The 16,062-nt window shown below is 40.9% G+C and overlaps 1 protein-coding gene across 1 annotated transcript in view; it reads left to right on the top strand.

The window, feature by feature from the left end:
• The window catches only part of ppm1bb (protein phosphatase, Mg2+/Mn2+ dependent, 1Bb), a 28,696-nt gene extending 25,730 nt beyond the window's left edge, over positions 1 to 2,966 (top strand). The window contains exon 6 of the mRNA XM_083932946.1: positions 1,963 to 2,966. Coding sequence (XP_083789072.1) covers positions 1,963 to 1,992 — 30 coding nt within the window. The 3' untranslated portion in view covers positions 1,993 to 2,966. The remainder of the gene's footprint in view (positions 1 to 1,962) is intronic.
• Positions 2,967 to 16,062: the final 13,096 nt, after the last annotated feature.

Raw genomic sequence — 16,062 nt, 5'->3', positions numbered from 1 at the left:
AGTTTTTGAAGTAAACGTCTGTTTTTGTCGTTTGCCATGTTGAACGGAAAATCAAAAAAAGAAGAAAAGTCTTGATGTAAACGGCGGCCAAGTTTAACTTCAGCAATATCGAAACATCCGTTTACAAACTCTCACTCGGCTTGTGAAGTATAATCAAAGTCTCATTTATCCAGTCATACTCAACGCATGCATTTTACAACACTTCCACTACAGGCACGCTGTTCTTCCGTGCAAGTTCGGGCAAGTAGTGCATCTGCACAAGCGTGAGACTGTTTATGAGGAAGTGTAAATAGTAAGGTTTCAGCCAAAACGCATGTATTTGGGAAGTACTGAGCATACGCCTGGATAGACAATAGTTGTGTAAACGGTTTTAATACGGTTTTGCTGTTGTTAATCTTGGACAACTATTACTTCAATGCATCAAGACTTTACTCCATTTTTTTTATTTTCCGTTCACCGTGTAAAGATTTCTTCACAGTTCAGGGCAACACTCGGTGAGTAATTGATACACAAATTGTCATTTAGTAAAGACAGATGAAAGCCGAGCTAAGTCGAACTGTGTAGACGTCCGGTGGCTAACACCCGTACAATCGATGACACCTGGACAACCATGTGTTTTTATATGACCTGGTTGAGTATCTGCGATCAGTTCAACGCACAGCCTTATAAATTTCCCACTGCTCATGCTGACAGCTGCTGGCATTAACCGTGGCAGCAGGATGTGTTTCAGCTTGATTAAAAACCCCACACACAGTATATTTCATTCCTCACAGGTTATGACATCGTCTTTTCAAAACAACACAATCTGAAACTCTTTTGTCAAAGTTTGATTTGAGCAGACTGAACCTAGGCTGTTCTTTGGTCTTTGAAATCAGGTGGAAGTGTGTTATTGTAGGTCTGTACAAAGCCCAGCGACCCTGGTAATGCATGCACTCCAGTTATTTTTTCAATATCTAAAGCACTTAACTATCAGAGGGGAGGTTACGCTGAACACTGCGCGTATATGTGTGTGCGTTTGTGTGTGTGTTTGTGTGTGTATGAGTATTTGTATGCTGTTATGTGGGCTGAATCAGTCCCACACAGTTAAAATGACAAATGAACAAATAAAAATGATTTGAGGTATAATGCTATGAGCTGTGTCAAGTGTATCAATATTCCTCTGTGTAATGTGACTGTTCAGCTGTTTTATTGTCTTTTGATCCCGTCAGATGTGTTAAAAACTTGCAAATGTGCAGATCAGGGGTTGGATTAGGGAAACAAAAAAGAAGAAAAGGTCATTTTTTTGCATTAAGAATTAGTTGTAAATCACCAAAACTCACTGAAATGAATGAGTCCAAGGTAAAGTGTCACTTTTGACACTCCCTGAAACTTGTAGGAGAACTTTTTTCACTCTCTCTATTATATTAATGTGTCGTATATGTTTCTGTGAAGGCTGTGAAGTTTTCAGCTCAAGCAGAAAATAAATCCTCACTTTCCTTGTCCGCTTTTTAGCTCTTTAGCTCTTTAGCTTCGACTCGTAATTTCACCTCAGCTTCTTTAAAGACATTTTAATCTGTCGTCTCCTTTTTAAAACAATGGCAGCGAAACTAAGTGGCTGCATTGCATGAACTGGCTGCAGCGACGAGAGGAGAGGGGGAGCTTTGAGACTATAGGGACTCCATTCTCTCCATTTCTCCCCTGTTTTTCAGTCTGACAGTTGGCCTCGTGATTCTCCGCAAGGTGAGTCATCAGAGGTCTGGGTTCTGGTTGTGTTAGCGTACAGGCTGGGCAGGGGAATGTCACTGTCTTTCACCATTATCCATTATCCATTTGAGTAGATATAAAAAGGGCGGTGAGGTTCAAAATGTGCAATTATTTAAGGCGTCGGGAGCAGTATGTCATCTTCTCGTATGTGTAGTAAAAGAGCAACAAAAAAAAACTAACGCACCCCTCTCCATGTCTTTTCCTTTTTTACTCACCCAGAGTGCCGGTGAGCTGGAAGACCCCTGGTAGCCGTGGCAACGACCCCCGTCTCCTCCTGGTGATCGGTGCGACCGCCCAGAGGAGGAGTGTCTCTCCATTGCGCCATGTCTTTCTCCACTAAAAGAGGACATGTGGTGTGTGTTGGAGTGCGTGAGTGTGCGTATGTTGGTTGTGCGTGTGTGTGTGTGTGCCTGCGTGTGTGTTTGCAGCAGTGGGACAAAAGACGACGACGACGACAACAACTACACCCACACACACACACACACACACACACACACACTGCTTTAAACCTGGAGGAAAAACAAAAATCACTTTTCAGAAATGTCCAGATTTTATGAACTGAAGCATTGTGATGGTAGAGATGATTTTTACCATTGAGGTGTTTGTTTTTTTTTCTTTTCTTTTCCTGAATGTTGACATTGAACACCTGACTTCACAATGACATAAGGACCTATAGTGTGTGCGTATGTTTGTGTGTGCGAGAGAGAGTTTGTGTGTGTGAGAGGGCCGAGAGAAGACAGACGGTGGATAAAGACTTTGTATGTAATTCTTCTTCTCCTGGACTTTTTTTTTTTTTTTGTTCCCTTGGGTCTGATATTTGCCTAACACCTTTGCTTCTCCCCTCTTAAAAGACATACACTCTCTCTAACACACACAGACACACTATATATAAAAAAAACCATAAACACCCCCACCCACCCCCACTTCCACCTGTGCACGTATGTGATGTGCCACCTTCGCAGGGCACTGCATGAGGACATTGGTTCTACATGTACAGCTACGTGGTTTTCTAGTCGACCCGGATGGACAGCCATTGGTTGAGACGGACTGAACCCGAAGGACCTCTGCACTCTGATTGGCTCCTGCTGTGTGAGAAGTGGAAATGATTTGATTTTTTTTTTTTTTTGCTGTTGATACTGTTAGAATGATGACGATGATAATCATGATGGGGGGAGGACAGGAGGTTACCTAGTTCACTGAAGAGCCGAGTGCAAGTTGGACTCATGGAGGCGGGGTGGTGGGTCGGTTGGGGTGGGGTCGGGTGGGGTGGGGCGGGGGATGTTGTATCACTGGTTGGACTTCCTGTAGGAGGGTTAGGGCAGGAGGGTGGTGGGACAAACAGGCTTCCCCACCTCCCTCCCCACCATCATGGTTGGAAGTACACATGACGGTGGACTGTCCTGACAGAGGAAAGTTTTTTTGTTTTTGTTTTTAATGTCGTCCATGAGGTTACTAGCTGCTCGCTAAGTAGAGTGAGTGAACTCCCTGTTTTAACCCTGTTCCTGGTTCTCAGACTGCATTGGTAATGTTTGTATTGCTGTTGTTTGATTGCACTCACATTTGATTACAGAAAGCGTCTATATATGAAATAAAATACCTGCCAAGGATCCAGTGGTGGCTGCGTATTTTTAATAAGAGAAGGCATTTGTCATTTCTGGATGTTTGTGTACGTCTGTATTGCCCTTTTTGCTTCTCCCGCTTTCAGAGGCCGGTATCATGAAGCGAAGACCAATCAGATGACCTGAACGTTCCTACAGCATCCCGTCATGGACATAGGTTTACAATAAAGGTCAGTACAATATGTTTATTGTTCCAGGCTTTCCATGTCTGTGTTTTTAACAACCTGAGGTATCATTTACGACACTGTACAAAAGTCACTGGTGCAATGTAACCAAGCATTTACTCAATTACTGAGCTTGTACTTTGAGTATTTCGATTTAATGCAACTTTATACTTTTATACCTTTTACTCCACTGATCTTCATGACTTAAGTTACTTGTTGCTTTCCAAATTTAGATTATTAATACAAAATGTAAATTAACTCATGTAATTATGATATAGATTAAACCGTCCAGCAGTGTAAAGTAATTAAAGTTAGCTACACCATGAACAGCTTCAACATTAAAACCTTCTACTCCACCACAGAGAAATATTGTTCTTTTTTACCTCACTATGTTTGTGAGACCGCTTTAGTTTCTTTTCAAGACGACAGTTTTCACCCCCTTACTGTCCTGTGAAAACCATGTACTTCCAAATATGGTGATTTTGAATGTTTGAGACAGCGGTTATGCATTGATGTACCTTTAAAGTAAACTTGTACAAAGTATAACATTCGCACAAACCGACTGCACGTTAACGCAGCAGTAATGATCCAGAAACGCCATTTATAAGAGGAAAACACTGACGGGGAACATTTTACTGCTGACATCTTTTACTTCAGTAAGGGTTGTGGATGCACAGTGACTCCACAGTGTGGTATTAGTGCGTTACGTTAAGAGAAGGCTCTGACACTTCTTTCATCACTTCATCACAAAATGTTTGCTGCTTTTTAACATTCCCAACAGGATCCCTGACCGTGTAGATAGATGTAAACACTCTTCCTACAGCTCAGGAGAACATGAGGTGACCTTGTGACGATGATTGATAATAAAGAAAATACACCCGCTGTTGTCTTTTATTGGAATCAAATTCCACACTTTAATTAGCCATGCAGCTTTTCTGTCAGAAACCTCATCAATCATTCACTTTTTTCTTCCACAGTCTCATTTTTTTTACGCCTCTCTGCTGACGACCTCCGTGACCAGGGGCATTGAAATTTTCGGGTTTTGTCCGTCCGTTCATCCCCTTTTCTTGTAAACGCAACATCTCCGAACCTTCTGGACGGGAATGTTTCCTCACATTTGGCACGAATGCCCACTCTGAACTCAGGGGTGAAGTGATACGAGGCGTTGGAGGTCAAAGGGCACTCGCAAAGTGCATTTTTGGCCATAAGTCAAGAATTCCTACTCTAATTATGACAACATTTCACACACTGGGAGACATTTAGTTGGATCCTGAACTCATGACACTAATCTTGAAACTGTGCTGGTTGGTTGAAGAAGTGTGTGGTCGGTTTCAATACACTTAATTCCTTCAAAGTATTTACTACATATATTATGGAAGTCTGGACAGTTTGTATGTAAGCTGCATCTTGACTGGTTGGCATAGGCATATAACAGCAAAAATGAGTTTATAGGATAAAGAACCCCAAAGAAAGTGCTTTGTTATCTGTAGGAGTCATTCTTTCAGTCTTTAATTCCTCTTTCACAAGAACCCAGCAGGTGGAAAACCTGGAGTTAACTGAGTCTGTAGATAACCAGCCTTAGGTACAGTAGCTGAGGCGTCCGCAGCCTGCTAAAATGTCTTGAGCCAAGGTACTGAAGTCCTACCATCTCCAAGGAACCTGCCCTGTAACTGACCCTGACCTTTGACCTCTAGAGGTAGGTGCATAGCAAGGTACGAAGGTGTTTTATTAATCCTCAAGTGGAAACTGTAGCTGCATACATAAGTAGTACACAATAGATTACAGTGTTTGTTTGAACAGCAGATACCTCACAAATCAAAGCCTGACTATATTTAATTGTATAAAAAGAGTATGTGACAGTTTAAAAATAGACCACAGGACTACTTCAAGTAATCAGAGTACTCGCTGTACCTACTGTGTGATGTGCAAAGTGGAAAAAAAACAACCAACATTACAATCATTTAGTACGCGTTCCACCTCTGGTGCTAAGGAACTGGCCCAGGTATTAGATTTTGGTAGTACGGTAATCCAATCCTGCAATAACTAATATTATAAAATAATCTGAACAACAAAATTATCCATCCACGTGTTTGTCTTTTTACTTTCCTAAAATCAAACTGCTACTCTTGTACCGTTATTTTAGAATATAAATATCAAATCAAACCAGAATGCATTGAAAAAGAAATCATGTTTATAAAAAAGATTGTATGTGCGGCACTGACACACACGCACACACACACACACACACACACACACACATTCTGTCACAATCTGTCACTCTGTCATAATTTGATCATAATCTCTAATCATAATAACATTGTATCTTAAAGGTGTTCTCAATCTGGAGTGGGATTATGGGATTGCAGAGCATGTGTGTTAGAGTGTGAATGAGCAATCCGAATATAATTCTGTGGTGTGTGTGTGTGTGTGTTTAGGGCGGGTAAAGGGGGTGAATTTAATTTGATGATGGTGGGGTACAGGCTTCACCCTCATTGATTCACCCGCTGAATCCACTTTAAGCCTGATATTATGAAACAATAGACAGTGACCTGTTAAACTGCGCTCGTGCTCCCCTCTCCAGGTCATCTTTAATCTCTCTCACTTTAATTTGTTTGTGTACAAGTACATGAAACAAAACAAGACGAGGGGGACACACAGATCTTCTGCTACTTTGGCTTTTTTTTAAACGGTCACCGATCCACCATTTGGTCTACACTGAAACATCTTAACTGCTGCTGGGAGGATTTCCATGAAATTTGCTACACATGGGCATGGTCCGCAGAGGATCAATTCTGATCACTTTGTACTTTTCCTCTGGCTCCACCAGCAGGTCAAAGTTTCAAGTATCAAGTGAAATATTTCTTTATCTTCCAGTGGTGGAAAAATCTCTTTAAAAGTCACGTGTTCAGAATTAAACTTGAGTAAAATACCCAAGTATTGTCCGCTATACAAATTTAAAATATCAAAAGTAAAATTGCTTTTTGTGCCCAACAGGATGTCATGAAAGGTGAAAAATGTGTTTTTCAAAAGACTTTCTGTTTAAAAACACATGTTCATCTATAATAATGTATCATATTTGATAGGCTGATTGTATGTTTTGTATGCTAAATCAAATTAAGAAGTAACAGTAGCTGATAAATAAATGTAGTAAAGTAAAAAGCACAATAATTTCCCTAGTGTTTTAAATCACTTATATCCTTGATGCACTTCCCCAAAAGATGATGCCAACATTTGACCGCTTCTTCCTCTCTTTAATTGTGAGTTGCAACTGGGCGGAGCATTACTGCCGCCTGTCACCTGCCAAAATATCTGCCATCTTGTTTTCTCACTTCAATTCAATTCAATTCAGTTTTATTTAAAGTGCCAAATCATAACAAAAGTTATCTCAGAACACTTTACAGAGTAGGTAAAGACCACACTCTATGATTTATTTATGATTTACACAGACCCAACAATTCCCCCGTAGAGTACGGTGGCAACGAAAACCTTCACTATAACAGACAGGAACGTCAGACAGACCCAGCTCTGTGGAGGACGGACAGATGGACAGAGAGAGACAGACACACTTCCAGTAACTATAATAATATCTATAATAATGTGAATATGACTTATAGGTTATGGCAGTTAATACAGCAGAATAGTAGAAACAAGCACAGCTAAGGTTATAGATTATAATAGTAGCAGGAAGCGTCATGCAGGACCAAGGCAGCAGGCACCACCACGATCAGCAGAGACCTGCGAGACAACAAAGCACAAATAACTCTGGGAAAGAAGTTGAATTAGTAACATGCATTGACTTCAATTTTATTAAAAAAAATATAGATGCTTTTTTTTTTGTTTCACACAAGGTAGACATTACACTGCCGCTAAGCTATACCAGGTATAAATCACAGTTTAGTGTTCCCTGTTGCAGCTTTCTCTGTCCCCATTTTCACAAGTTTTGGTGGTCCCTCCCCTTGAGCTGGGTAGCCAAGATGGCAACCATTGAGCGTGAGCCATACTCAAGTGTTTGGCCGTTACGAGCGCAGCATCGGGGTACTCGTGACGTACTGCCTTTTGCCACATGTAGCTGTTCATGTAGAACCAGTGGAGAATTAATTAATTATATATATTTTTAAATCACATATGTTCAGCCTGTTTCTTATATCCCTCTTATCTGAGCGGTCAGCGTCTTCTTTAACCTGGAGCTGTTTGAGAAGCTGCTTCAGAAACTCCATTTACCCCGCATATATATACGGCAACACTGAACCTGCCCTGCGTTACAGTATGTAATCTATCTGTATGTACTGCTGCTGTCAAAACACGTGTTAATACTTCCCTCTCCTGAAAGGGTGGTTGAAGGTGTTCGGCGCCAGTGGCCGTCTGTGTTCTTTACTTCGCGAGGTCATCTGACCCGTTTGACCCCGACATGCTGAAGGATGTATACCATTAGAAAAACCAACAGCTGTGTGTGTCTCTTTCATCTGCTCCCATGCTTTCACTCAAGTTCTTCTTCTTCTTCTTCCACCCACACTTTATCCTTTCACAGCGATGGATTTGACGCTCGTGGCGGTGACCTTGGGTGAGAGAAATGTTGACCCGGTGATTCTGCATTTACGTTTCAAACGAGACACCTCGCCTCTAAATTTGATTTGAAGGCTCCAGATGAAAGTCAGTGTCAGTGGATGCAATATCGACACACGGTGATATATAATTGTGTGTGTGTGTGTGTGTGTGTGTGTGTGTGTGTGTGTGTGTGTGTGTGTGTGTGTGTGTGTGTGTGTGTGTGTGTGTGTGTGTGTGTGTGTGTGTGTGTGTGTGTGTGTGTGTGTGTGTGTGTGTGTGTGTGTGTGTGTGTGTGTGTGTGTGTGTGTGTGTGTGTGTGTGTGTGTGTGTGTGTGTGTGTGTGTGTGTGTGTGTGTGTGTGTGTTTTCTCGTCCGCGTGTGTCAGTCAACATATGATTTTGAGTGGAGTAATTTAGCAGATGAGCGTGTGGCCATTGTTAGAGGGATAATCTGGCTCTTGCTGCTCAGATAGGTTAACATGCAGCAGATTAGAACAGATTACCCCAAACCACACCAGACAGGACAGCCTCCTCCCCCTCTCCCTCCCTCCCTCTGAGCCGACCCTCCCTTCTTTGCCTTCCTCCTCTTTTCACTCATCATGACCCCAACCTCGCTTCATTCCATCCTCTCGTGGCTTTTTATTCTCACATCATTGTCCTATTATCTTTCTTTTTCTGTATCAGTCTCTTTGGGTTTTACCTAATACTTTGTCCTCCACCACTTTCTCCTACTGCCATTAATCATTTCCTCTCTTAAGCAGAAACATCTATCAATCAATTCTTCAGGGCCATTTAGATAATGTCTTAGACCCAGCCATAAGTCTGTATGTATATATATATATATATTACACTAACTTCTACCTGCATGTATTCAAACCAGTTAAAATCATGAGATTGAGGGACTTTCGATTTTTGTGTGCCTAAATGCTGAAATTTAAAAGATCTTATAAGAATGAATTCATCTTTTTTTATTACTGTGTGAACTGTACTGGATTTTTAAACAACCTACACACACATTCAGCACAAAAACACACAGATTCTGATATAGATATGTAAATATAGACGCACAAAATGAAACAAAACACAAGTATAAAGCACACGTAAAAATACAAAGTGTATGTTTTGCAGTAAATTGAAGCATAACATGAGATAAATACACTAAAAGTTACAGTAAAATACCTTACACATTTTCAAACATGGCAGGACTTTTACACTCCACTAAATTTATGAATCACTGAAACTGACAGAACTTTATATTACAGGAGACATGTAGATATTTATAAATATATATAAAACTCAGCATATAAACTGCTCTGCTGCTTGGCTTTGATTTTGTTTTTATGTTGCACCTTGGGCGGCAGTAGCTCAGTCCATAGGCGACTTGGCTGGGAACTGGAGGGTCGCTGGTTTGAGTCCCTGTGTGGACCATGAATGGAGTATGGACTGGTGGCTGGAGAGGTGCCAGTTCATCTCCTGGGCACTGCCAACGTACTGTCGAGCAAGGCACCGAACCCCCAACTGCTCGGGGCGCCGGTCACTGGCAGCCCCCTCGCTCTAACGTCTCTCCATTAGTTGCATGTATATAGGTCCTGTCCGTGCATGTGTGTGTATTTCAGGCCTGTGTGTGTAACATGAACAAATAGAGTGACATTTTAATTTCCCCATTGCAGGACAAATAAAGGAATTCTTCTTCTTCTAGTGTTGTAACGCTATGAGATTTTCCTATATAGAGAGTATATACATAGAATATATCACATTATCACACAATTATCATTGTTATTATTATATATTGTCCCTTGAAGGGATGAAGCAAATGCTTTATCATAAGTAAAACTTGAAAGCCTTTTTCTAATGGAAGTGTATGAAAAAATTCTCCCTTTTGAAAATAAAGTAAACGTATTTTTCGATACCGTAGATGGTCAAACGTAAATGATATAACAATTCTCATTACGTGGTTTACTGTGGACGTTTTTTACTGTGACGTGACAATACTGTACATTTACTTTTCATGTGGAAATGTACTTAATTACTGTACAATGTCATTAACTCTAAGTATTTTACTTCTGAACCCCTCAGTAAACCTTTTTATGTCTTTCCTTACTCTTCCAGAGTTGTTGCAGATTGACACGGTTTGAGAAATCTGACTCGTTTTTCTTCGACTCTGCGTTTGCATGAATGTATGTATTGGTTCTTGTGTTAGCTGGGCGTGCGGTATATGTGTGTGTGTGTGTGTGTGTGTGTTTCTTTACTTCTGGTTGACCGTGTGTCTCTGCCAGACGTTTGCTCAGGCTCCAGCTGTTTGTATTTTTGGCCGCTGTGGTTTGTTTGTCAGGCAGCTGCTGTGTTTGTGTCATTCAAGCTATGAATTGAAATCACGGCGAGTGGCGAGATGACACTAACAAAACACAGGATAATGATGTAATCGCTGCCTTCACATCTGGCCCAGCTGTCCTAATCTATAGTCTAGAAAGCAGTGCAGCACATAAGGGGAATTATTAGTCAAATTATCTGATTATTTTTGTTTATCAGTGAGGTGCTTGTGCTTTAACGTCTGTGCTCTTCGCCCATCTGTCAGGCGTGGACGATTGTTTGTGTCTCCAGCCTTGTTAGGTGTTTACACGTGTAATCATGTTTGTCTGGAAAAACAAAAAACCATCTCTGCTCCAGCTGTTTCAGTGCTCACACAGCTGGACTGAGGCCTCGCCACTGAAAGTAGCAGGATTAACTTTGAGGTATTGGGTTACAAACCAATCAGGGGGCAGGATTAGTTGCTCAGGTACAGTGATTTGAGTACCTGCCCTCCTCAGCTTTCTGTGACAGAGGTCGAGATGTGGTCAAATGGTGACCACACACACACACACACCACACACACACACACACACACACACACAAATGTAACGCAGATGTCTCATCTGTCAAAACCTGTGCAGACGGCTTTCCTTTGACCAATATTCCAAAATCAAAATATCTTCAATTTAAAGTGATAATAAAGCAGCATATCTTCGGCATATCAGCATTTTAGAGGCTGGAGCCAGCTTTTATACCAGTCTGTTCTCGTTCCCTGGTTGTCAAATACTGCTGCTTTGTCACAACCATCTGCGTTTTATACAGGATGACACTCTTGAGCGTCAGTATGAAACTGAATCTGCAGTGCAAGTGCTCCAGGAGTACAGGGTTCGTAAAGAGTCTTGGAAAATCCTTAATTTTAACCATTATATCTTGCAGTGTAGAAATTCATGCTCGTATCACAATATAGCCCTTGAGAAAATATTTGATTTAAAACATAATCTGGTGTTTCGTCCACACGGTCACTCATATAAACGGGAAATCTGTTAATATTTGAGATCAAACAATCCCCAGAGAAGATGACAAAGGCTCGGAGTCTGTAAGTGTTTGGTTTAGGTAACTTGAAGTGCTTGACTTTTACGCTTTAAAAGCTGTATGAAGCCAGAAGTACAGGATTTTCAACCAGAATGACCCAACCGGTCCTCATTCCCGCGGACGTCAAATACCTCAGCGTCTGTCGGTGCTCAGTGTGACGTTAGCTGAGAAGATTCATACCGCTCTCATGACTGTGAGTTGAGATAGGAAGCCACAGCCATGAGACGGTTAGCTTAGCTTAAGCATAAAGACTGGAAGCAGGTGGAAACAGCTAGTTTGCGCTTTCCAACGCATAACCTCCATTAAAAACATTTTTACACTGTGTTTTTTTACGGCTTTAACAAACAGGAGATAACAAGTTGATGAGCTTCAGAGGTGCTGCTAGGCAGGTCTTGCTACCTTCAGACGGTGTCATGCTAGCAGTTTTTCCTCTGTTTCCATGGTTAATGCTAAGCTAAGTTAAATATCTCATGGCTGTAGCTTCATATTTAACGTACAGATACGAGACCGGTATATATCTTCTCATCTAACTCTCAGCAAGAAACTGTACTTCCCAGAAATCATGAATTATTTTTTTAAATTCTGCGTTGATTTTCCTAATTGTTGATTACTTTTCTGCCAACCAACTACTTCATTAACCGACTATCCGACACTCACTTAAGCATCGCTCTTGGTATGTAGGCTATGAAAAGCACTGTCCTCCCTCCCTCTCTCTCTGCATCTTTATTTTCATCCTACTCAGCCCGCCACAATTTACCCCCCGCCTTCCTGTTTTTTTGGGTACCATTGTGCACCAAACTATCCTGGATCCCTGTAAGAGCACAAAAGCACAACAAAGACTCAGGAAGTGATTAGTGGCTTAACGAAGAGGAGGCTTTGCGGGGAGTTAGGGGGGCTGAACGGCCTCTTCCATGAGACGAGGTGAGGGGGTTAAAGTTTCAGGGCTTAAGAGGTCAGTGTTAAGTTGGGGAGGTCAGTGGAGAGGTTAATTAGGAGCAGGGCTTTTGTTTACGGGGGATAAGGAGACGCAGGAGGCGATTCACTTCATATCACCACTGTGTTTCTCCAGCCACCCTGGAAGTGTCATCCACCCGCTCTTGGCCAGTACTGCTTTCCCTCCTTGTCCCTGCTAATTGTCCTGTCGCTGAAAGGAGATGGCGCTGAATTAGCTTAATTGTCACCATTAAGACACACTCGTCCCCTCATCACCACAACACACCCACACACACACACTTTGAGTATGTTTCCTTGAGTTCGGTTCGTCCTTCCTGCTTCAGTCAGAAGAATGTCTTTTCAACTTGGAGGAGTCCTGGCCATGACTGTCGCTCATGTTTGTCCATTGTTGCTGCTTTTAAAACCCCACAGAGAAACACGCTGCGACCCTCTGGACGCTCAAACATCTCAAGTAGAGCCCAGTGAGCCACTCCGTGTGAATGTGGGAAGAACCTTAACCCATACCAAAACATCTTTCTTGGCAGCGAAACCGTGAATCAACTTTGTTCGTGAATATGCCCCACTGTTCGTCTTAGTGTTTGTTTTCTAGAGTTTTAGTGTCACACTCCTGCGTCAATGCTGGAAAACCAGAGATATCATGTTTTTGTTATTCCACACATTCCTCCTTGTCAAAACCTGACACCTACATTTCCCATAATGCAACCTGACCATCAAAAGTTTGGTTGGAGATCGGATGTGTCATAATAGTGGCAGCTAACATTGCCTCAAGATCACCTGCAACATCCACACTACATTTTTTGTTTTTAAGAGCGTATACGTACTTTGCTACATTTACTTCCAGCATCCACACTTTGCTGACGTTTACGATCCCCTAAAACGATGGTGTTTGGAAACGCTACTGACCCCGTTTTAGTTTGAAAGGCAAATGGATACTTTCAGAAACGATGACGCAGACACCTACATTCGCTTCCTGACTGGGTCTTCTTGTCAGTCAGTCAGTCAGTCGTATCAGTTAGCTAAAGGGTTCTAGCTCTTTGGGATTGAATCCTTCTTGTGCGTACTCCTTTCCCATTAACATGACTTCTTCCGGTGATGGATATTGCTCCTGGGACCGCCCTATTTGCTTTGCCATGACTCCAGATTTGTTTTTTATTTATTGACTTATGTATTACCTTCACCTCATCGTTGATTCAAGCAAATAAATCTCTTGTCTTCTTTTCCTTTTGACCATTGCTGTTCTTCCTCTGAGGTATTTTCTGTATTTTCAACCGCAAAGTCACGTTAGACAATCTCCTTCTTGCACGCTCAGTGTACATGAATGGTCACGGGATACAAAAAAACGCTGTGTTTTCAGGCATGTCATTTTTTTTACATTATTTTTTGTTACAATGCTAACACACTTTTGCAGACAGAGCTTGTTTTTCTGTTCTAAAACATTGTTTTAAAGTGAAAACGTATTAGTGTGGAGTAGCCTCAAACAGAGATGAGGAGCCAGCTCTTCTTAACGCCACGCTCCTTGATTTTTTTTCCATTTCCCAAATCTGTATCCTTGAAGATACTGTATACTCTTATAATTATTATAAAGCATATATGATTTGATTTAATACATGAAGGAGATTACCCCAACCATGCATCATCTGGGGTGAAAAACTGGCACACGTCTCCATGCAGGGACATCTGTCTGTTGGGGTAATTGGCATTGACCCTTTTAAGCTGGGTGACCCCCTTTTTCACGCCCAACATATCTGCACCGGAGCTCACATTTGTAGTGAACGTGTGTGTGTATGTGTGTGCGACACAAAATGAGATGAGAATTAGATTGTGCACAAAAAAAAGGTATAAAAGTGTGATTTTGTCCAAAAATATCTACTTAATACTCATGTATCTCTCTCTCTCACAAACACACACACACACACACACACACACACACACACACACACACACACACACACACACACACACACACACACACACACACACACACACACACACGTACACACACACACACACACACACACCTGAACTCTGCACTGAGGGCGACACACTCCAAAGCATATGGCCCAGGGCAGCCAAAATGTGTTAATACTGATTGAATATGCTGCTCTATTAAACTAATGTTAGCAGGCTGTGTAGGCCCGATGCTAATCCGTGGTAACAGAATGGAGCCGAGGCTGCAGCTTATCTCTGAACTTATGGATATTACAGAATAGGAGAGTGATGAGAAAGTGATTAGAGTGGATGGAGACCACTTAGAGAAACATACGCTTTCAGGTCCAGGTGAGAAATTCAATCACACCATCACCGTTACTGCTGTTATTAATGATGCAAGCAGCTTTGGACTGGAGACACATCATCATCAGAATCAGTGCGTTTGTCTCTGTGTAAGGAGCCATATGGTCTTCTTCTTATTTGTTTATTGATATTATTATTATTATTACAGTCGTCTATTCTCTGCTATCTTTCATAAGCCAAAAGTAAGAATTGTGTTTGTCTACACATCGTTTTGCTGTTTAGTTGGAGATGAAACAACATGAAATAGATTTAATATGTTAAAAAAAGGGGCAGCAGTGTATGTCTATAAAACAACACTACTACTAATAATAGTAATAATAACAACAACAACAATACAATTAATATTAATGCATTTTATTCATACAGCACTTTTTAAAACAAAATCAGAAAAAAATGCTATACGTGGTTGAACCAGGATAAAAACATTTGAGGATTAGATCAAAAATTATACAAAAATGAAATAAACATTATTATTATACATCATTTAAGATGAGTTAATAGAAACACATGAGACATGCTGGAAATAAAACAGAATGGTATTACAAATGAACTTTTGTACAATGACAGAGAACTAACAGCACAACAATGTAATCAAAATAAAGTTGCATCGTTTTTATTTTATTTACATCCAAGTGCAAAATGCAATACAAATAAGAATATTCAAATGCAATTGTAAAAGTTGTTGCTTTCAGAACTGAGCGTAGACTTTCTTAAATCAAACAGAATAGGATATAAACAGAACAATAATAGAAAATAAAACAGTAAAACTTTTCTTATAGGGGATCAATGAAAAGTAAAAGTTGATAAAGTGTCATACAGCAATAGGGCTGTGATGTTCTAAGTTTAAACGAATCAAAGTAAAGGTGCAGTTAAAATGTAGAAACGTGGGGTAGTTTGTGTGGAAAGCCTTTGGCGAGTTTAACCAAGTTATTTATGTTATATTCTAGTTTTCTCTCCTCCATCATGAAACCAAATTTCACATTATTGTAAGTCAGGGGTGGCACATCAATATTATTATAGGTTATCCATTTTTATAAGTCCTTCAAAAACAAATCAGATGCATTACAAGAGAGCATTAAATGTTCATGTCTTTCTACTTCTGTTTTACAAAAAGCACATTCATTACAGTCCATATTAAATTCAAGTCCCGGGAATTCACTGCAAGGATAAATGTAATTTATGGTTTTAAAGTGTAAAAAAACAAGTGACCTTTGAGTTATCCTTTCTGTTACCTGTTTAATGAAATGGTTCACAATAGAGAGTCAGTTCAGAAGCGACTCAAAGTGTCCAACGGAGGGAGATAAAGCCTCTGCGTTTGATTGACAGCGCTGCCATGACGACCCCGCATCAGCTCCACGGTGTCCA

This window comes from Echiichthys vipera (genome assembly GCF_963691815.1).
Source record: "Echiichthys vipera genome assembly, chromosome: 18".
NCBI classification, from domain to species: Eukaryota; Metazoa; Chordata; class Actinopteri; order Perciformes; family Trachinidae; genus Echiichthys; species Echiichthys vipera.
The sequence above is the reverse complement of the archived record's forward strand: the minus strand, read 5'-3'. Positions and strand labels throughout refer to the sequence as shown.